General features: G+C 51.2%; 1 protein-coding gene across 2 annotated transcripts in view; it reads left to right on the top strand.

Moving 5' to 3' along the window:
* Positions 1-23,726, top strand: part of LOC148454288 (talin-1) — a 185,895-nt gene that overhangs the window by 111,287 nt on the left and 50,882 nt on the right. For both annotated transcript variants that reach the window (XM_088461090.1, XM_088461091.1), the window contains 3 exons: positions 2,892-3,038; positions 9,929-10,095; positions 10,203-10,386. In XM_088461090.1, coding sequence (XP_088317216.1) covers positions 2,892-3,038; positions 9,929-10,095; positions 10,203-10,386 — 498 coding nt within the window. The remainder of the gene's footprint in view (positions 1-2,891; positions 3,039-9,928; positions 10,096-10,202; positions 10,387-23,726) is intronic.

The raw sequence follows: 23,726 nt of genomic DNA on the forward strand, positions 1-23,726 counted from the left end.
GAGCTCATTACTAGTTCCGGGCCCTGTCTTTCGGACTGGCAACAGCCCCGCGGGTCTTCACAAAGATCATGGCAGCGATGGCGAGTCTGCTGCATTCCGAGGGGATAACGATCGTGCCCTACTTGGACGATTTGTTAGTGAAGGCGGATTCAGCTGCCCAACTTCAGGCCCACTTGAATCGCATGTTTCGTTTGTTACAGTATCACGGTTGGATACTGAATCTCGAGAAGTCTCACCTCACGCCTTGCAAACACCCGATGTTTCTGGGGGTGATCTTCGATACGGCACTACAAAGAGTTTTCTTGCCCAAAGCCCAGGCCCTTCAGGACTTAGACAGGGAAGTGCTGTCTGCCTCTCGCCCATCAGTCTGGCTGGGCATGAAGTTACTTGGTTCGATGGTCTCTACCTTCGAGACCATCCAGTACGGGCACTTCCACTCATGGACCCTCCAGTGGGAGATTCTCCGGAATTAGACGGGTCGCTCGGAAGACCTGGTCTCTCAGTTGCAGGTCCTGTCAGACAGCACTAGTCAGTCACTTCGCTGGTGGCTGATTACCGATCACCTTCTCCAGGGTCGGTCTGTGGTTACTCCCAACTGGACCATTATCACCACAGACTCAAGTCTCCGGTTGGGGAGCGGTGACGGAGAACCTGTCTTCAGGGGCCTTGGTCATCATCGGAGATAGGTTTGCCAATAAGTGTGCTGGAGCTTTGGGCCATCTATCTGGCTCTGTGCGTGGCCCAGGCCCTCCTGGCCGGCCAGTAAGGATTCAATCAGACAATGCCATGGCTGTGGCGTATGTAAGCCATCAGGGCGGTGCCAAAAGCACGCTTTCCATGACACAGGCAAGTCTCATTCTCACTTAAGCAGAGATGTTTGTTCCGGCATTTTCAGCAGTCTTCATACCGGGTGTGGAGAATTGGGAGGCGGACTACCTCAGCAGGGCCACTTCCCGGGAGTGGTCTCTCCATCCAGCGGTTTTCCAGCAGTTGGTCCAGAAGTGGGGGCTGCCGGAGGTGTATCTGATGGCGTCTCGCCACAGTTGCAAGGTCCCTCGATTTAGTGCGAGGTCCAGAGATCCTTGGGCCTTCGCAGTGGATGCCATGACAGTTCCCTGGGGCTTCCGTCTGGCCTACATCTTTCCTCCAATTCCCATGTTACCGATGGTGCTCATCGAGTCAGGGAGCAGCAGGTCTCAATCATCCTAGTGGCTCCAAACTGGCCGCGTCGGTTCGCCATGGTCCTCAAGCTAGCCGCAGGTCCCGGTTGGCGTCTTTCGCTGCGACCAGATCTTCTTATGCAGGGGCTGTTCTGTCACGAGGACCTACTTGAGTTGGCTTTAACGGCCTGGTTATTGAGACCGAGCTCTTAAAGGGTAAGGGTTTTTCCCTTTCAGTCATTGGGACCATGCTTCAGGCATCGGAAGCAGGTTTCTTTGCGGAACTTCCACAGGGTTTGGAAAGCCTACATCGTGTAGTGTGAGCGCCGCGGAGTGCATATGGCCCAGTTCCGCCTTCCAAGGCTGTTCTTCAGGGTGGTTTGGAAGCTGGCTTGCGGCTTCAGTCTTTGAAAGTACAGATTTTGGCTCCGTCCATTTACTTTAAGCAGTGTCTGGCTCTCCTCCCAGAGGTTCGGACTTTTTTACAGGAAGTCTTGCGAGTGCACCCTTCGTTTCAAGCGCCAGTAGCACCATGGGATTTGCCCCTGGTTCTGTCGGCTCTTAAGCAGGCTCCTTTGGAGCTATTGGAATCCGTGGGCCTTTGGTTCCTCACGTGGAAAGTGTTTTTTCTTGTGGACATTGCCTCGGCTCGACGGGTCTCTCAGTTGGGGGCTTTCTCTTGCAAACCACCTTTTCTTGTTTTCCATGATGATAGGGCGGTTCTCAGAACTGTACCTTACTTTCAACCGAAATTTGTTTTGTATTTTGACTTGAACCTGGAAATAGTTTTCCTGTTTTCTCACCTTCACAGTCTTCACTGGACCAGGACGATCTGTCGCTGTTTGATGTCGTCCGGGCCCTGCGAATTTACTTAGACAGAACTTCGGACTTATTTGGACGGACTCTCTATTGGTCCTGTACGACGTCCACAAATGTGGCTGGCCAGCCACACAGCAGACCATTGCAAGATGGCTCCGCTCAGTGGTCTCAAAGGCTTATTCTGATGCGGGGCGCCTGGCATCGGCCACGGTGTCGGCTCATTCCACTCGGGCCCTGGCGGCCTCCTGGGCGGCGCACCACGGGTCCTCAGCTGAACAAATTTGTCGTGCAGCTACCTGGACCTCTGTCCACACATTTGCGCAGCTCTACAGGTTTCATGTTTTTGCGTCCGGCGACGCCCACTTTGGGCGTGCAGTTCTCCGGTCAGGCAACCTGAGCGTTCCCTCCCCTGGGGGCGAATTTTGAACGTCCCATGGTCCAGTGTCCCCCAGCCCAGTCGAAAGAGAAAAGAGGATATTTGGTACTTACCGGTGAATCCTTTTCTCTGAGTCAGACTGGGGGACACTGCTTTCCCTCCCTCACCCTCAGTCTTGTTGGGTATGAATTATGATTTGGGTCTAAATTACCATCAGTTTTTGTTATTTTATTGTTATTCGGTGTGACAGTGTCACTGTGTATTGCTTCTCCTCACCAGGCACTTTTAAAGTTGTACTGATGTCAGGGTATTGCTGAGGGAAGGAGTTCGGGTTGGAAGTTTCAGTAGTTAGTGCCAACTCCACACCTTTACACCTCCACCCCCATGGTCCAGTGTACCCCAGCCTGAGTCAGGGAGCATGATTCAATGGTAGGACCAAAAATCCTCTTATGTGTCACTCCCCTGGCAATCTCTTCTTACTCATTGGTTTTTTTACACCCTTTCCATCTGTTTATACATCGTGTTTCTGTTGACAGATTGGATCCCACATTAAACAGCGCGTCCAGGAGTTGGGTCATGGTTGCTCCCTGCTCGTCACCAAAGCCGGTGCGCTCCAGTGCAGCCCAACAGACAGTTTTACAAAGAAAGAGCTGATTGAAAGCGCCCGACGCGTTTCAGAGAAAGTGAGCAGACATATTTTATTCCTAAACTGCCAGTAATCTTTCTTCACCATTTCAATAACCTACTGTATATTTCTTCTTCAGGGCTCATAGGAATCCACAGGAATACCATGGGGATATTATGGTTGGAGACCAGGCACCAAACAGTTAAAGCTTCAGCTTCCAGGATGCCTTGGGTCCTCCTCCATATATACCCCGCCTCTAGCTATAGGACTTCAGTTGTTCGTTTGATGCGGCAGGATCAAGACGCACCTTTGTAACGGGGCTGCTCTGGTAGTCCTTAGTTTTTATTTTATGTTTTTTATTTTATTATGTTTGAGTCAGCAGCACTCTGTATTAAGACACAGATAATGCGACTCCATCTACCTCCACCGGGCCGCAACATCAGTAACTGAGCTGGTGATTTCGGTAGGTCGTGGCTGAGCTTGCAACCCGGACTGCAACCGTATGCACGGAGATGTCAGGTAAGGTGATTCCTCGCTTACGGGTGTCTGAGACGCACCAGAAACTACCGCCGTCAGTGCCCGGGATTGTCCATGTCCTCACTACATCGGGGCCTTATTGTCTGACGCCGGGGATCAGCAGCAGACACTTCTAACCCAGACGCAGTCCCTACGAAGGGTTATGCGCGTCTGGTTTTCTCCGCCTACCCTCCCCGTGTATATGAGATGCTCACTGTCCACGCTCAGTGCGCCCTGTAGCTGTGGTCTCAGGAGGGTTTGGGCCAGTCTCCCTGTATACCTCTCCCATGGGCCAGTCTCCCTGTATACCTCTCCCATGGGCCAGTCTCCCTGTATACCTCTCCCATGGGCCAGTCTCCCTGTATACCTCTCCCATGGGCCAGTCTCCCTGTATACCTCTCCCATGGGCCAGTCTCCCTGTATACCTCTCCCATGGGCCAGTCTCCCTGTATACCTCTCCCATGGGCCAGTCTCCCTGTATACCTCTCCCATGGGCCAGTCTCCCTGTATACCTCTCCCATGGGCCAGTCTCCCTGTATACCTCTCCCATGGGCCAGTCTCCCTGTATACCTCTCCCATGGGCCAGTCTCCCTGTATACCTCTCCCATGGGCCAGGTATATAGTGCTCTATATCCTACCATTCCTTTTGTGTCTGTGTAGTTGATTTAGAGTCGATTGTAATTATATGACATGTGCAGTGTATGTGACTGTAATTATATGACATGTGCAGTGTGTGTGACTGTAATTATATGACATGTGCAGTGTATGTGACTGTAATTATATGACATGTGCAGTGTATGTGCCTGTAATTATATGACATATGCAGTGTATGTGACTGTAATTATATGACATGTGCACTGTATGTGACTGTAATTATATGACATGTGCAGTGTATGTGACTGTAATTATATGACATGTGCAGTGTATGTGACTGTAATTATATGACATGTGCAGTGTATGTGACTGTAATTATATTACATATGCATTGTACGTGGCTGTAATTATATTACATGTGCATTGTATGTGACTGTAATTATGACATGTGCATTGTATGTGACTGTAATTATGACATGTGCATTGTATGTGACTGTAATTATATGACATGTGCATTGTATGTGACTATAATTATATGACATGTGCATTGTATGTGACTATAATTATATGACATGTGCATTGTATGTGACTGTAATTATATGACATGTGCATTGTATGTGACTAATTATATGACATGTGCATTGTATGTGACTGTAATTATATGACATGTGCATTGTATGTGACTGTTTGCTAGCAGCTGTAATGACACTGTCTGTTATTTCTGTCTGTCATTTATAACTATATCGCTGTCTTTCTCTGAGTACATCAATCATTAAGCATGTGTGAAGGCTGTCACATAACATTGCGATTATTACCTTTACTGAACATGTCAGAAGATAAAGGTATACAGGAGGGGGAGCAGCCTGTGCTGGTTTCATGTATATCATGTACGGCGTATGTGTCCTCTTAGGATATAAGGGTTTGTATGTTGTCTGTTATAAAGAGCCACCTCACCAGTCCGGGTTACCTGTCCCTGTACAGGAGCCATCTTGGGTCTCCTCTCTGTCCCAGGTAATAAAGCGGTCTGTGGATGGTATGGCTGCTCCCACGATGCCTGCTTGGATGGGGTGTACACAGCATGCCATGTTTGCACCTCCTATTCATCCTTCCTGGAAGGATGTTAATGGCCATTGTAGTCAGATTATGGCCCCATCTAATGTTGATAGCAGACCGGTAGTTACTAAGGTGCCTAAGCGCAAGTTATCATTTTATCAGTCTGATCAACATATGGACTCAGACGCATTATCAGAGGAATCAGATGATACGCAGGGTTCCTCTCCTGGGTCTAGCTCGGGGGAGGAGGACCACCGTCCACAGTGGATGTTCCTTCTTTCGTGAAAGAGGTTAAATCAGTCCTAGATATTCAGGATGATGAAGCAGCTCATAGTAAGAAGGTTCCAGTGTGTAATCACCACCGGAAGGTGCCAAAACGGAGTGTCCTGTATCTGAACAGCTCACTGAGCTTATGAATGAGGCATGGGGTAACCCCGACAAATGGTTTTATGTGAATAAGAGATGTTATTCGTTGTATCCTTTCCCGGCTTCTGTATGTACTAAGCGGGAGGTACCTCCTACTGTGGAGGCTGATGTAACACATCTAATCAGAAATACTACATTGCCTATTCCGTCAGCATCTTCTCTGAAGGATTCCATAGATAAAAAGATTGGAGCCTGTCTTATGGCAATATTTTCATCACCTGGAGCTGTTACTCGTCCAGCTATGGCTGGAGCCTGGGTAGCCAAAGCTTGTTGAAGAATGGATGGGGGGCAATGGAAGACTCTCTACCAGATGCTAACAGAGAACAAATGATGAATATCTCCCATATACGGGAAGCGGCTTCTTCCTATCTGGGAGGAGCTGCTGTAGATGCTGGAATTTTAGCTTCTAAAGCATCAGCAGCTTCAATAATGGCACCCAGGGCCCTGTGGCTATGATCCTGGAAAGCTGATACAGGATCAAAGAGGGCGCTGGAATTCTTACCTTTCTATGGAAATATACTTTTTGGAGCAGAGTTGGATAAAATAAAAGGTACTCTGGCGGCTTCAAAGTCAGCAGGTCTGCCATCTACGGCGACTTCAGATGTATCCACATACATCTAGCCTCCTGGTGCGTTAAACAGCCCTTCTAGTTGGCGCCATGCCGTGGCGTGCCTCGGTTGCGCCAAGCGTCTCTTTGTGCATCTTACCTTCAAATGTGTCTTATTTGCACAACTATGCGACTAGATAGCACAGACAGCTTCTGCTGAGTAAAATGATATGCAGCATGCCTATGTTCTGTGTGCGAGTGCAGGTGTATCTGTATGTGAAATGCTACGTTAGTGTCAGCAGCTGTAACACTGTAACGTAGCGTTTATCATGCATGTACACCCGCAGTCACACACACAGAACATAGGCATGCTGCATATCATTTTACTCAGCAGAAGCTGCCTGTGCAATCTAGTCACATAGTTGTGCATTTGAAGGTGAAAAGACGCACAAAAAGACACTGCGCTACCGAATGACACTGAGCTCCCACGTTGTGTGGTGCGACTTGTAGCGCAAGGAGGATAGATTTATATGGGCACATCTGTATAAAGTATAGGCAGGTTTCATTTAGGTTTTCGGGGACGAGCAAGGGAACAGCTGTCCTCTAAGATGTCTAGTTTTCGCAAAATATCAAGGCAACAAACTAAGAGGTCTGGGCCGGCAAGACGTCCAGCTTCAATGCCGGACTACGAATCTTCTGACTGTTGGGGCGGGCCTCATTCTGGGGATCCCAGGGTGGGAGGCCGACTTCTTCAGTTTGCGGATTGTTGGCGTCAAACAATAACAGATGCCTGGGTCCAAGAAGTGGTCTCTCAGGGATATGCCCTCACTTTCAGGAGGCATCCTCTCCAGAAGTTTTTTTGCACAGATCCCCCATCAGATGCGGTCAAGGCCTTGGGTTTTCATGAAGCCATTCACTTCCTGCTGCAGGTGGGGGTTATAGTCCCAGTTCCTGTGTTGCAACAGGGACGGGTTATTATTCCAATGAATTTCTGGTTCAGAATGGGCCTTATCGCCATATACTAAATCTAAAAACCCTAAACCGGTTTATCCATGTACCCAAGTTTTGTATGGAAACTCTCCGGTCAATTATTTTGCCAATGGAACCGGGGGATTACATGGTTTCCCTGGACATTCAGGACGCATATCTGCATGTTCCTATTATACCATCCCACCAACAATTCTTACGGTTTGCTGTCCTTCAGCAAAATTACCAATTTCAGGCTCTACCCTTTGGCCTATTACGGCTCCCCGGGTTTTTAACAAAATAATGTCAGTCATGGCGGCCTATCTCGGGCGTCAGGGTGTCAGAATTCTGCCATATCTGGATGACCTTCTGATAATGGCACAGACTCCGGTTGTTTTACAAAACCATTTTCAACTGATCATAGCCTGCCTACAAAAGCACGGCTGGATCATCAATTTGAAGAAATCGTCACTTTCTCCAAAACAGCAGATGGTACATCTGGGAGCTCTTCTGGATTCTCAGGCACAGACGGTGTTTCTGCCAGAGGTCAAGTTTGTGGCTCTATAATTGCGAATACTGTTCTGTTAGGAATGCAGGTTCTGGGATCAATGGTATCCACCTTTGACATGGTGGAGTATGCTCAGTTTCATTCTAGGCCTCTGCAAGGATTGATTCTCTCCAAGTGGAACGGACAGTATCATTCTTACTCCAGAGGTTCGTCACTCCCGCCTGTGGTGGCTGAGAAAGGATAATTTGAACAAAGTGTGCCCATTCTGGATTCCAAATTGGGTGCTGCTCACCAGACGCCAGCCTCCGAGGATGGGGGGCAGTGACAGGTCATTACACCTTTCAGGGAAAATGGACAAGTCAGGAAAGTCACCTGCCAATAAACATTCTGGAACTGCGAGCAGTATATAAAGCACAGGACCTGCTCCAGGGTAGGCCGGTCCAGATCCAGTCCGACAATGTGACAACAGTGGCCTACCTCAATCATCAGCGAGGCACAACAAGTTACGCAGCCATGAAAGAAGTGACAAAGGTTCTGATTTGGGCAGAACGTCTTCTGTCGGCCATCTCAGCAAATTTCATTGGGAAGCAGACTTCCTAAGTCACCAGGACATACATGCCGGACAGTGGTCTCTCCATCCGGGAGTGTTTCAACTCCTGCTAAACAAATGGGGTCTACCAGAGATAGATCTCATGTCCTCACGCTCAGCAACCTTTGTGGACACACTGGTAGTAAGATGGGACTTCAAGCTGGCGTATCCATTTCCTTCGGTCCCAAGAGTTCTCAGGAAATTCAAGCAGAAAGGCGGAACAGTAATACTGGTGGCTGCAGCTTGGCCCAGACGTCATTGGTTCACCGATATACAGAATCTGTCAATGGACAGTCCGTTTCCTCTTCCTCTATGGCAGGATCTGCTAACACAGGGCCCCTGCCGGCGTCTGGAGTTGCCTTCTCTGGCTTTGACGGTGTGGCTGTTGAATCTTCCTTCCTAAGAACAAAAGGTTTTTCCGAGTCTGTCATTCAAACGATGCTTAGGGCACGTATGCCTGCCTCTGCCTGCATTTATTACAGAGTTTGGCTTTCTTTTGGTCAATGGTGTTCCCACAAGAAAGTATGATCCTAAGGTGTAGGATTTCCAGGATAATGGCTTTTCTCCAGGCAGGTTTTAGACCGTGGTCTCCTTGTGGCTACTTTGAAAGTGCACTGTCAGTCTGGTTCCAGCACCTTTAGCACCGTGGGATTTGTCTTTTGGTTCTTACGGGGCTACAAGCTCCCCCATTTGAACCTTCATACTCTGTAGATTTGAAGTGGTTTTAGGCAAAGACACTTTTTCTCCTCGCTATCTCTTCTGCTCACAGAGTTTCTGATCTGGCAGCGCTTTCTCGTCACTCTCTCTTTTTTATTTTTCACCAGGATAGAGCTGTTTTTCATACAAAGGAGGGTCACCTTCCTAAGGTAGTGTCACATTTTCATGTAAATGAAGAAATTGTAGTTCCAGCTTTTCAGGCACCAGATCTTTCTGTAGGTGAAGCCTCCCTGGATGTAGTTTGTGCTCTCCGTATCTATGTGGAGCGTACAATTCTGTAAATTAGATGCTCTTTTTATATTATATGGTTTTCACAAACGAGGATGGTCAGCTAAGAAGCATCTGGCGAGATGGTTACGTATGACTATCTCTCAGGTGTACACACAGGCTGATCTCCCTGTCCCAAGCATGGTGACAGCATATTCTATTCGGTCTGTAGGGCCATCATGGGCATTTAGTCATGGTGTCTCTGCTGAACAATTGTGGAAGGCAGCCACATGGTCTTCTGTCCACACTTAGGTTCTATACCTTTGATACTTTTGCCTCTCAGGAAGCTTCCTTTGGGCGACGAGTTCTCCTTTCTGCTCAGGAGCGTCCCCCACCCTAGGGGAACAGCTTTAGGACATCCCATGGTATCCCTGTGGATCCCTATGGACCGTGAAGAAGAAAATTAAGAGTTATGGTACTTCCCTAGATAACTCCTTTTCTTCAAGGTCCATAAGGTCCACAGGGCACCCACCCCGACGCACCTGGCTGCATGGGTACATTTTTTCTTTCGGGCACAGATTCCCTCATTTAGTGTAGGAGTGTTTCTGATGTACGATTGCCCTTCTCCTGCCTTGAGTCCTATGGCTAGGGACGGGGTATTTATGGAGGAGGACCCAAGGCATCCTGGTAGCTGAAGCTTTAACTGTTTGGTGCCTGGTCTACAACCATTATATTCCCCATGGTATCCATGTGGACCCTATGGACCTTGAAGAAAAGGAGTTATCTAGGTAAGTCTGCCATAACTCAAATTTTTTCCATCTGTAGGTGTCCCATGTGCTGGCTGCTCTACAGGCTGGTAACCGTGGCACACAGGCATGCATCACAGCTGCCAGCGCAGTGTCCGGTATTATTGCTGATTTAGACACCACGATTATGTTTGCCACGGCTGGAACGTTGAACAGAGAGAATGCCGAAACCTTTGCAGATCACCGGTGAGTGATACGAGGCATATTGCGTCTATCTTTACTGTTCCCTTAGATAATGCACATTGACCTATATGTAACCATTGCGTGATGTGTAACTTTTTGTCTCTGTACAGTGAGGGTATTCTCAAGACTGCAAAAGCCCTGGTTGAAGACACAAAGGTCTTGGTTCAGAATGCAACATCCAGCCAGGAGAAGCTCGCTCAGGCCGCTCAGTCATCCGTGATGACCATTACTCGGCTTGCGGAGAATGTTAAACTTGGGGCAGCCAGCCTGGGAGCGGAGGACCCAGAGACTCAGGTATACCCATCCTCCTTCTATTGTGGATTTAGAAACTTATTACTGAGGATAAAAACAAATGTGTTTTTTGTGTTTAGTCCTTATTGAGCCCCAGACCTTTAAATTAGTGAGGATTTATCCCGGAGATCACTAAACTTGTCCTGTTACTGGGGATTTATCCCGGAGATCACTAAACATGTCCTGTTACTGGGGATTTATCCCGGAGATCACTAAACTTGTCCTGTTACTGGGGATTTATCCCGGAGATCACTAAACTTGTCCTGTTACTGGGGATTTATCAAAGAGATCACTAAACATGTCCTGTTACTGGGGAATTATCCCAGAGATCACTAAACATGTCCTGTTACTGGGGATTTATCCCAGAGATCACTAAACTTGTCCTGTTACTGGGGATTTATCCCGGAGATCACTAAACATGTCCTGTTACTGGGGATTTATCCCGGAGATCACTAAACTTGTCCTGTTACTGGGGATTTATCCCGTAGATCACTAAACTTGTCCTGTTACTGGGGATTTATCAAAGAGATCACTAAACTTGTCCTGTTACTGGAGATTTATCCCAGAGATCACTAAACATGTCCTGTTACTGAGGATTTATCCCAGAGATCACTAAACATGTCCTGTTACTGGGGAACTGAACTGGGGATCGCGGCGGGGGAAGCCAGAGTCTGTACTAGCCAGACTCTGGTTTCCCCCGGGACTGCTGCCGGAGACGCCGGGGAGATCAAGGTAAGCCGCGCACAGCTGATTTGTGGCGGTGTGCGGGTTCCTTTTAAATGCAGTCCCATGCCCCCGGTCTAGGGGACAGACCGGGGGCGCTAGCAGTGGCGGCGGGCCCCCCCTCCATCGGAGGCATACCCCGCCAGACCACTAGACCACCAGGATGAATAAGGCGGCAAGCGGGATGTCGGCAACCCGGGGGTTAAATATGCTAGCCAGGGGAGGAAGCCTTCCCTGTCTAGCGACTCCTCCCCTCAGCTCAGCGCGCCTTTCAGCTCGTAGTCTGGCGTCGCTGAGCTGCAGATACTCGGCCACTCCTCCTCTGAGGTCTCCAGCAGCCATTTTCTCCAGTGGCAGCGCAGATACTCTCAGGGAGCACGCGGACCGGTCCCCCTGTGTACCTCTCCCCCGACAATGACAGTGTACACAGCACTATAGCCCTCCCAGACACTGAATCTGGGAGGGTGATTGTAGTGGAAAGGTGCAGTGATTATATCTTCCTGCATGGTATGTGACTTGTGCTAGTGCTGCCTGTCTGTGTCTTTTTTTCTACTTACTGTCAGCCTATACCTATCCCTTTCCTTCTCCTACAAGCCCTACAGGTGTGCGGGGGAAGGGTGTTTCTACAGACCTCACCTATATAAATCACGTATTTGTGAGGTCCGTCACATACAGTTGTGTGCTACACAGTACCATATTGTGGGCTGTTGTCCAGCACACTGGTGAGTGCGCACGTTCTCTTCCTATGTCATAACTGTATATTTAATTATATAGTCGGTCATGTCTGAGGAGGAGATTGAGCACTCTGTGGCTCCGGTATTGTTCTCCTGCAGGCGCTGTTCTGCAGGAGTGGATAGGGAGGATTTGTCACAGGACGGCCTGTGCGGACGGTGCCAGGCGATCCCTGGTATATCTAAACCTCCTATGTCGCAGGAGCCACCATGGGCGATGTTTTCCCAGGTGCTGGTGTCCATCGCGGACCGTCTGTCGGTCCCGACTGCCGTCCCTACTAGGGCGTTGCCACAGCCTACCATCTCCCATTCCCCGGGTGTCCCACAATTATTGCAGACTCCCCCGGGGTCTCCTCCTTACAGCTGCGGATTCACAGTTGTCTGAGCAGTGGCAGAGTGTCGGTGCACTCAGCGATGAGAGTTTTGGGGTCCATGGTGTCGGCATTCGACATGGTGGAGTTTGCCCAGTTCCATTCCAGGCCCCTGCAGAGGCTGATTCTTTCGGAATGGAACGGATTGCCACACAGGATCCGCTCTCAGATGCTGGTGTTGTCCTCGGAGGTGCGTCTGTCCCTAGCCTGGTGGCTACAGACGGCTCATCTCCCCGAGGGGCGCCCCTTTTGGATCCTGGAATGGGTTCTGCTCACAACAGATGCCAGTCTCCGGGGTTGGGGGGCGGTGACAGGCTCCTTGTCACTTCAGGGTCGTTGGTCGACGGAGGAAGCGATTCTTCCCATCAACATCCTGGAACTGCGGGCAGTGTACAGAGCCCTGCAGTCGTCCGGCACCGCTCTTCACAGAAGGGCCGTTCAGGTGCAGTCAGACAACGCCACCACGGTGGCGTACATCAATCACCAGGGAGGGACTCGCAGTCGAGTTGCGATGTCGGAGGTGTCCCGCGTCCTGGCTTGGGTGGAGCGCTATCTTCCAGCTCTCTCGACAGTCTTCATCCCGGGAGTCCTCTATTGGGAGGCAGACTTCCTCAGCCGTTACGACGTGCATCCCGGGGAATGGTCGCTTCATCCAGAGGTATTCCAACTACTCATGGACAAGTGGGGGCTGCCAGAGCTGGACCTGATGGCGTCCCGTCACAATCACAAGCTGCCCGTGTACTGGTCAAGGACAAGGGACGCAGGCGAAAGTCTGATAGACGCGCTGTCGGTGAAATGGCTGTTTCACCTGGCTTACTGGTTTCCTCCGATATCTCTGCTGCCTCGGGTCCTGCGCAAGTTCAAGCAGGACGGAGGCACACTCATCCTGGTGGCCCAGAAGGCCGTGGTACTCCGATCTGCGGAGCCTGTCCATCGACGCTCCGTACCTCCTACCTCAAAGGCGGGACCTGTTGTCTCAGGGGCCCTGTCTTCACCCGGATCTGTGTCGACTATCTTTGACGGCGTGGCTCTTGAGACAGCCGTCCTGAGGTCTCGGGGCTTTTCTAGCTCCGTTATTACCACCATGCTGAGGGCGCGCAAGCCTGCTTCCGCGAGGATCTACCACAGAGTGTGGCACACTTACTTTCAGTGGTGCGAGGCCAGAAAATATGATCCCCAGGTGTTCCGGGTTTCGCGTATTCTGGCTTTCCTTCAGTCGGGTTTGGATTTAGGATTACGTCTTACTGAAGGTGCACGTGTCTGCTCTGTCGGTGTGGTTCCAGCGCAGGATTGCTGCTATGCCGGACGTACACACCTTTTTCCAGGGTGTTTTAAGAATCCAGCCTCCCTTTGTGCCACCTGTGGCCCCGTGGGATTTGGCGGTGGTTATTCGGGCCTTACAGGGTCCTCCTTTTGAGCCCTTGGAGTCAGTGGAGCTCAAGTGGCTAACTTTTAAGACGGGTTTCCTCTTGGCAATTGCTTCTGCCAGGAGGGTTTCGGATTTGGGGGTGCTTTCCTGTCGTCCCCCTTTTCTGGTTTTTCATCAGGACAGAGCGGTGCTTCGCACTCGTCCTGATTTCCTGCCTAAGGTGGTTTCCAGGTTCCACATTAATCAGGAAATTGTTGTACCAGCCTTTCAGTCGCCAGATCTTTCGGCTGGGTAGGCTTCCTTAGACGTTGTCCGTGCACTCCAGGTTTATGTGGACCGGACTAGTTCTGTGAGGAAGTCGGATTCTTTGTTTATCCTCTTTGGTTTTCACAAGAGGGGTTGGCCTGCCAACAAACAGACTCTAGCCCGTTGGCTTCGTTCTGTTATTATTGAGGCTTATATGCAGGAGGGTTTACCTGTTCCAGCCTCTGTTAAGGCTCATTCCACTCTGTATGTGGGCCCTTCTTGGGCTGCTAGACGTGGTGCCTCTGCTGTTCAGCTCTGTAAGGCGGCCACCTGGTCTTCTATTCAGACCTTTTTGAGGTTCTATGCGTTTGACACCTTTGCCTCTCAGGATGCATCCTTTGGGCGCCGGGTTCTCCTGTCAGCACAGGAGCGTCCCCGCCCTTAGTTGGACTGCTTTGGGACATCCCCAAGGTCACCCTGTGGACCCCTATGGACCCTGAAGTAGAAAACAAGAGATATGGTAAGAACTTACCTTTGTTATCTCTGTTTCTACGAAGTCCATAGGGTCCACAGGGCACCCGCCCTGACGCACCTGGCTTCATATGGGCTCTGTGACTGGTCACCGGTTTTCCGTCTCCCATTTCTGTGAGTATGGTACTTGTGTGTTCCAGTCTTCCTTCTCTCTGTTTTGTCTCCTCCTCCGGCCTTGGCTGCTTACCAACTGAGGTGCCTGTGGCTCGGGGGCGGGGTATAGAGGAGAATGGACCCAAATGCATCCTGGGAGCAGCTAAAAGCTTTAACTGCGTGGTGCCCGAGGATCCAGGATCCAGCTATACCCCCCAAGGTCACCCTGTGGACCCTATGGACTTTGTAGAAACAGAGATAACAAAGGTAAGTTCTTACCATATCTCTTGTTTTCTGGGGATTCATCCTGCAGATTACTGTGTGTGTCCTATTACTGTGGATTCATCCTACAGATTACTGTGTGTGTCCTATTACTGGGGATTCATCCTGCTGATTACCGTGTGTGTCCTATTACTGGGGATTCATCCTGCAGATTACAGTGTGTGTCCTGTTACTGGGGATTCATCCTGCAGATTACCGTGTGTGTCCTATTACTGGGGATTCATCCTGCAGATTACCATGTGTGTGTCCTATTACTGGGGATTCATCCTGCAGATTACTGTGTGTGTCCTATTACTGGGGATTCATCCTGCAAATTACCATGTGTGTGTCCTATTACTGGGGATTCATCCTGCAGATTACCATGTGTGTGTCCTATTACTGGGGATTCATCCTGCAGATTACCATGTGTGTGTCCTATTACTGGGGATTCATCCTGCAGATTACCGTGTGTGTGTCCTATTACTGGGGATTCATCCTGCAGATTACCATGTGTGTGTCCTATTACTGGGGATTCATCCTGCAGATTACCATGTGTGTGTCCTATTACTGGGGATTCATCCTGCAGATTACCATGTGTGTGTCCTATTACTGGGGATTCATCCTGCAGATTACCATGTGTGTGTCCTATTACTGGGGATTCATCCTGCAGATTACCATGTGTGTGTCCTATTACTGGGGATTCATCCTGCAGATTACCATGTGTGTGTCCTATTACTGGGGATTCATCCTGCAGATTACCATGTGTGTGTCCTATTACTGGGGATTCATCCTGCAGATTACCATGTGTGTGTCCTATTACTGGGGATTCATCCTGCAGATTACCATGTGTGTGTCCTATTACTGGGGATTCATCCTGCAGATTACCATGTGTGTGTCCTATTACTGGGGATTCATCCTGCAGATTACCGTGTGTGTCCTGTTACTGGGGATTCATCCTGCAGATTACCGTGTGTGTCCTGTTACTGGGGATTCATCCTGCAGATTACCGTGTGTGTCCTGTTACTGGGGATTCATCCTGCAGATTACCGTGTGTGTCCTGTTACTGGGGATTCATTCTAGTTTCTTCTCCAGGATGCACAGCATCCACCTTGGGTAAGTAGTTGGAGTGATCCATTGCACCAAACAGTTTACAGCTTTGAAGCTCCAGCATGCACTGGTCCTCCTCCCTATATAACCCGCCCCAAGCCACAGGCATTCAGTTTTTTTGTTTGGTGCGCGGCAAGTATCCAGACGCAACGTTTTAACAGTGGGACTGCCTAGGCTTTTTTCTTTTTCGATTTACCTTACTTTTTTGAAACATCTGAGTTTAGCAGTATTAGGCGCCGAATAACGACGCATATAATGCGACTCCTTCTACCTCTGCCGATGCCGAAACGCCAGTACCGCTATATGCCCTTGGGATTTCGGCAGGCCTCAGCGTGGCTCAGTTAGTGGTATCGCTGGGGTCCGGAATGCGATAGGATTAACGGAGATGGCAGGGAAGGTGATTCCTCTTGGAGGAATCGTGTGTGAAGCAGTCCAGGCCTCCGGTGTAGGAGACGCATGAGAGGCAGCTGTGGGTGAAGGTCTCGTTTAACGTGGCCTCACTAAGATGGCCGGGGCTATATCGTCTGTCGCCGGGGACAGGTAGTAGGCGCACTAGGAGTGTCTACTACTGTGAGGCCAGCGTACCAGTGCCGTCATAATCGCAGCTTACGGGAGATTGACGCTCCCCCGGCCGCTCCTTCCCCAACCCAGGCGCAACTTCCGGTTGCGGATTCCCTCTCTTCTGCTACTTCAGACCACCTCATGTGTGAGACGCTCACAGTCCATCTTGCATGCTCTCTTGGTTTCATAGGTTAGGTCTGTCTCCCTGCATACCTCTACCTTGGGTCAGGTATATAGCACTCTTTCTACTTCAGGGTCCATAGGGGGTCCACAGGGTTGACCTTGGGGGTATAGCTGGATCTGGATCCATGGGCACCACGCAGTTAAAGCTTTAGCTGCTCCCAGGATGCACTTGGGTCCGTCCTCCTCTATACCCCGCCCCCGGCCACAGCACCTCAGTTTGAGTTGGTGCCCGGCCGGAGTCGGGTCACCTGCGCAGGGGGGCTGCAGGAGCAGCCCCCAAAAGCTTTCTATTTTTATTAAAAAAAAAAAAAAAGAGCCTGTTAGATGTTTATTTTACAACAGAGGCTCTAGTGTGGCAGCGACGGGCTGTCTATGCAGACGCCCACGCTGCTGCTCTCCTTCCCCGCTGGCGCCGCGACGCCAGTACTGCACTGGGGATCGCGGCGGGAGGCCAGAGTCCGTACTAGCCGGACTCTGGGTCTCTCCCTGGACTGCTGCCGGAGTCGCCGGGGACAAGGTAAGCCGCGAATCGCCGATTAGCGGCGGCTCGCGGGTTTTGCCTGCAGATGCAGTCCTTTGCCCCCGGTCCTAGGGGACAGACCGGGGGCCGCTAGCGGTGGCGGCGGGCTCCCCCTCTGAGGAGGAATAACCCGTGGGACCACTAGACCACCAGGGATATATGGCAAGCGGGATGCCGGCAAGCCCTGGGGTTAATATGCTAGCCAGGGGAGGAAGCCTTCCCTGTCAGCGGCTCCTCCCCTCAGCTCAGCGCGCCTTTCAGCACGCAGTCTGGCGTCGCTGAGCTGCAGCTACTCGGCCACTCCTCCTCTGAGGTCTCCAGCGGCCATTTTCTCACAGTGGCAGCGCAGATCTTCAGGGAGCACGCGGACCGGTCCCCCTGTGTACCTCTCCCCTGATTAAGGACAGCGTACACAGCACTATAGCCCTCCCAGACACTGAATCTGGGCAGGTTGATTGTAGTGGAAAGGTGCAGTGAGTATATCTTCCTGCATGGTATGTGACTTTTGCTAGTGCTGCCTGTCTGTGCTTATTTTCTACTTACTGTCAGCTTATACCTATCCCTTTACTTCTCCTACAAGCCCTACAGGTGTGTGGGGGAGGGGCGTTTCTACTGACCTCACTTATATAGATCACGTATTTGTGAGGTCCGTCACATACAGTTGTGTGCTACTCAGTGCCATATTGTGGGCTGTTGTTCAGCACACCGGTGAGTGCGTTTTACTTCTACCCTGGTGCCAGATATATAATATATTCTGTCATGTCAGACGAGGAGGTTGAGCGCTCAGTGGCTCCGGTGTTGGCCTCCTGCGGACGCTGTTCTGCAGGAGTAGATAGGGAGGATTTGTCACAGGATGGCCTGTGTAGTCGATGCCAGGTGGCTCCTGGCCCATCCAGACCTTCTCTGGCGCAGGAACCACCGTGGGCGATGTTTTCTCAAGTGCTGGTGTCTATTGCGGACCGTCTGTCGGTCCCGACTGCTCTCCCTACTAGGTCGTTGTCCCAGCCGACCATCCCCCATTCCCCGGGTGTCCCGCAGTTATTGCGGAGTCCTCCTGGGTCTCAGTCGGTGGGTCCCTATGCGGGGTTGCCTATGTATATACAGGCTTCCCCTGTGCCGCAGCAGCCTGTGGTACCTTTTCAGGCCCCTATGGTGACTCCTCCACCCTGGGTGGATGTGCTCTCCAACTCCGTGCAAAATTTGGCGGCCGCTTCCTCGGCTTTTCAGTCAATGTTGCAGACTGACATGCCTTCTAGGATTTCAAAACGCCCACTCATGACACGGGCTGCTCAGGTATCGGACTCAGAGGGTTCCTCAGATGATGGGGAGGTCCCTGATGACACTGACTCGGACGCCTCGGTCCAGGAAATGGATACCAAGTCGTCCATTAATGTGCGAGCACTAGTTAGGGCGGTGCGAGCTATTCTTCTTATAGAGGATGAGGCACCGGTTCCTAAGTCGAAGTTTCCTAGTTTCAAAAAAACTAAGGTGGCTTCTGCGGTGTTTCCCCTGTCGGATCAGTTGACGGATCATATGGCGGTAGCTTGGCAGGCGCCCAGTAAGAGATTCCTTCTTCAGAAGCGGTTGGCTTCTAATTACCCCTTCCCTGAGGCACATTGTAAAAAATGGGAAACTCCACCGGCGGTGGATTCCCATGTCACCCGTTTAACTCGGGGCGCCACCTTACCATTACCGTCGATATCCTCGCTGAAGGATCCCACGGACAGGAAAGTTGAGACTTGCTTAAAGTCTATTTACTCCCTCTCCGGGGCGGTGGCCCGACCGTCCATGGCCATCTCCTGGGTGGCCAAGGCCATTGAGGGGTGGGCCAATGCATTGGAAGATACCTTCCCGGACGACGCTCCGGATGTCCAGCGGGCGTTGTTGGGACAAATGAGGGACGCTGCTTCTTACATTGGTGAAGCTTCTTTAGATGCTAGTCTGCTGACCTCGCGGGTATCGGCTGCAGCGGTGTCTGCCCGCCAATCCTTATGGTTGCGGTCCTGGAGAGCGGACTCTGATTCAAAGAAGGGTCTGGAGGCCTTACCTTTCAATGGGGAATTACTATTTGGTCCGGACTTGGACAAAATAGTGGACACCCTGGCTAAATCCAAGTCGGCCTTCCTCCCTTCGGCGGCACTGCCTGCTAAGGTTCGGAGTTCGGCTTTTTGTTCCTTTCGGGTTCAGGGTAAGGCGAAAGGTCAGTCCTTCCCGAGACAGTCTGCGAGTAAGACGGCCTCTAAACCCAAGAAGCAAGCCTGGAGTGCTCGGCGCCCTTCTTCCAAGCAGGAAGATAAGCCTGCGGCCTGATGGGACGGGCCTCCCTCTGGGGGACCTCAGAGTGGGAGGCCGACTTCTTCTATTTGCCCAGTGCTGGCACAATACCACCACGGATGCCTGGGTTCGAGAAGTGGTCTCCCAGGGGTACGCCCTGTCTTTTCGGCACAGACCACCCCACCAGTTTTTCTGCACAAGTCCTTCTCAGGACAAGACCAAGGCGTTACAGGTTCAGGAGGCTATAGAGTCCTTGCTGAAAGCAGGGGTCATTGTTCCCGTTCCTCTATCACAACGAGGGACGGGGTATTATTCGTCTCTGTTTCTGGTGCAGAAACCCAATGGTTCTCATCGCCCTATCCTCAACTTGAAGTCTCTGAACAAATTCCTCAGAGTTCCCAAGTTCAGGATGGAAACGTTACGTTCCATCATTCAGGCAATGGAACCGGGGGATTACATGGTGTCCCTGGACATCCAGGACGCCTACCTCCATGTTCCGATAGCATCTTCACACCAGCGGTATCTGAGGTTCGCTATCCTTCAACACCACTATCAGTTCTGGGCGCTACCCTTTGGTCTCTCCACGGCACCGAGGGTGTTTACGAAGATTATGGCGGTCATGGCCGCACATCTTCGGAACCAGAATGTACGGCTGCTGCCGTACCTGGACGACCTCCTGTTGCTGGCGAGCTCCCCGGAGGTACTGCTTCAACATCTCCACCTGACGATCGCTTGCCTGCAAGCACACGGGTGGTTGATAAATTGGAAAAAGTCCTCCCTGATTCCATCACAGCGGATGGTTCATTTGGGAGCTCTGCTGGATTCGCGTCAGCAAAGGATCTTCCTGACTCCGGAGAAGGTCGCCTCCCTACAGCGGCGGATACGCAGTTGCCTGAGCCGTTGCCGCCTGTCGGTCCATTCGGCTATGAGAGTTCTGGGGTCCATGGTGTCGACATTCGACATGGTGGAATTTGCCCAGTTCCATTCCCGGCCCCTGCAGGGGCTGATTCTATCAGAATGGAACGGGTTACCTTACCGGATCCGCTCTCAGGTGCTGGTGTTGTCTCCGGACGTTCGGCTATCTTTGGCTTGGTGGCTTCAGACAGCTCATCTGGTCGAGGGGCGCCCATTTTGGATCCCGGACTGGGTCCTGCTCACGACGGATGCCAGTCTCCGGGGTTGGGGGGCAGTGACCGGCTCTTTGTCGCTTCAGGGTCATTGGTCAGCGGAAGAAGCACTTCTCCCCATCAACATCCTGGAACTGCGGGCAGTATTCAGGGCCCTGCAGTCGTCCGGCCCCGCTCTTCACGGAAGGGCGGTACAGGTGCAGTCCGACAACGCCACCATGGTGGCGTATATCAATCACCAAGGCGGAACTCGCAGTCAGGCAGCGATGTCGGTGGTGTCTCGTATCCTGACTTGGGCGGAGGGTCACATTCCAGCGATCTCGGCGGTCTTCATCCCCGGAGTCCTCAATTGGGAGGCGGACTTCCTCAGCCGTCACGACGTGCATCCCAGGGAATGGTCGCTTCACCCAGAGGTGTTTCAGCTACTCGTGGACAGGTGGGGACTGCCGGAGCTGGACTTGATGGCCTCCCGTCACAATCACAAGTTGCCCGTTTATGGGTCAAGGACAAGAGACGCAGGTGCAAGTCTGGTGGACGCGCTGTCGGTGAAATGGACGTTTCACCTGGCGTATCTGTTTCCTCCGATATCCCTGCTTCCTCGGGTTCTGCGGAAATTCAAGCAGGACGGCGGCATGCTCGTGCTGGTAGCTCCGGCGTGGCCCAGACGTCCTTGGTACTCCGATCTCAGGAGCCTCTCCATCGACGCTCCGTACCTTCTTCCTCAGCGTCGGGACCTGTTGTCTCAGGGGCCCTGCCTTTACCCGGATCTGGGTCGGCTGTCTTTGACGGCGTGGCTCTTGAGACAGCCGTCTTGAGGTCTCGGGGCTTCTCCAGTTCGGTTATTGGTATCATGCTCAGGGCACGCAAGCCTGCTTCAGCACGGATTTATCACAGAGTGTGGCACACTTACTTTCAGTGGTGTGAGTCCAGACATTATGATCCTCAGGTGTTCCGAGTTTCTAGGATCTTGGAATTTCTTCAGTCAGGATTGGATCTCGGCTTACGCCTTGCATCTCTGAAGGTTCATGTGTCCGCCTTGTCCGTGTGGTTTCAACGCCGGATTGCAATACTACCAGACGTTCACACCTTTTTCCAAGGTGTTCTCAGGATCCAGCCTCCCTTTGTGCCTCCTGTGGCTCCTTGGGACTTGGCGGTGGTGCTACACGTCCTGTAGGGTCCTCCGTTTGAGCCTCTTGAGGCGGTGGAGCTCAAGTGGCTGACATTTAAGATGGTTTTTCTCCTGGCAATTGCTTCGGCCAGGAGGGTGTCTGAATTGGGGGCGCTTTCCTGTCGCCCTCCTTTCCTGATTTTTCACCAGGACAGAGCGGTGCTCCGCACTCGTCCTGAGTTTTTGCCCAAAGTGGTCTCGAAGTTCCATATTAATCAGGAACTTGTTATGCCAGCTTTTCAGTCCCCTGATCTTTCAGCTGGTGAGACTTCCTTAGATGTGGTCCGGGCACTTAGAATTTATGTAGACCGGACGGCTTCGGTTAGGAAGTCTGATTCCTTGTTTATCCTCTTTGGTTTTCACAAGAGGGGTTGGCCTGCCAACAAACAAACGTTAGCCCGTTGGCTTCGTTCCGTTATTTGTGAGGCTTATGCACAGGAGGGCTTACCTGTGCCAGCCTCTGTTAAGGCTCATTCCACTCGTTCTGTGGGTCCCTCTTGGGCTGCTAGACGTGGCGCTTGTGCTGTTCAGCTGTGTAAGGCGGCCACTTGGTCTTCAATTCAAACGTTTTTGAGGTTCTATGCGTTTGACACCTTTGCCTCTCAGGATGCATCCTTTGGGCGCCGGGTACTCCTTTCAGCACAGGAGCGTCCCCGCCCTTAGTTGTACTGCTTTGGGACATCCCCAAGGTCAACCCTGTGGTCCCCCTATGGACCCTGAAGTAGAAAACAAGAGATATGGTAAGAACTTACCTTTGTTATCTCTGTTTCTACGAAGTCCATAGGGTCCACAGGGCGCCCGCCCTGACGCACCTGGCTTCAAATGGGCTGTGTGGCTGGTCACCGGTTTTCCGTCTCCCATTTCTGTGAGTATGGTTTCTTGTGTGTTCCAGTCTTCCTTCTCTCTGTTTAGTCTCCTCCTCCGGCCTTGGCTGCTTACCAACTGAGGTGCTGTGGCCGGGGGCGGGGTATAGAGGAGGACGGACCCAAGTGCATCCTGGGAGCAGCTAAAGCTTTAACTGCGTGGTACCCATGGATCCAGATCCAGATATACCCCCAAGGTCAACCCTGTGGACCCTATGGACTTCGTAGAAACAGAGATAACAAAGGTAAGTTCTTACCATATCTCTTGTTATATCCTACCAATACCCCTGAGGGGGCTGGTTAGTTTATTCAGAGTCCATTTGCATTAGCATTTGATTATTTATATATATATATATATATATATATATACATTGTACGTGACTGTGATGCTAGCTGCTGTATTTGTACTGCCTTTTTGTTTTCAAAACTGTCAGATATATCTGTCACTGTTTTTCCTCATCCCTCCTGAGGTGTGTGAGGTTTTTCATTTAAAGTCAAATTGCATTTATACTCCATACCTTATACCTGTTACACATTGTTATGTATAAAGGTAAAGGAGAGAAGGATGAGCTTCCTGTGCTGAAGTCATGTAAACCCTGTTGTGCAGGCCTGTGTGAGCAGGATTTTGTGCAGGAAGGGTTGTGTAGTGTCTGTTGGAAACAGACTCCTTTTCTATTTTGTACACCTGCACCAGCACAAGAACCACACTGGGCGGCCTCTTGGTCTCGGGTTTTGTCTCATTTGCTGGACAGGGGCCACAGCATCACGTGCTCCTGCTATTGTATACCCACAGCAGTTGCATCCTTCTATGTATATCTCCCCCATGAATCCCTGTTGGTTTGATTCCTCTGCTCGTTCTAGTCAGAGTATGCTGCCGTCTATAGCCCCCCAGCAGGTGTGCAGACGAATAGACCAGTGGCAGTCTCTGTCAGATGCAAGAGGCAGCTATGTATATGGGGGAAGCGGTCATTGATGCAGGTATCTTGACTTCTAGGGTATCGGCAACTGCGGGTGTGGCTCTAAGAACCCTTTGGCTAAAAACCTGGAAGGCAGATACATGGTCCAAGAAGGGCCTGGAGTCCTTTGCATTTTGTTGGGATGGTCTGTTTGGACCAGAGCTGGATGACCTAGTGTCTTCGCGGGAAGGTCTGTTTGGACCAGAGCTGGATGACCTAGTGTCTTCGCTGGCGACATCTAAATCTTCAGGGTTGTCAT

The sequence above is a fragment of the Taudactylus pleione genome, unplaced genomic scaffold (genome assembly GCF_031769625.1).
Source record: "Taudactylus pleione unplaced genomic scaffold, aTauple2 ptg001015l, whole genome shotgun sequence".
Taxonomy (NCBI): Eukaryota; Metazoa; Chordata; class Amphibia; order Anura; family Myobatrachidae; genus Taudactylus; species Taudactylus pleione.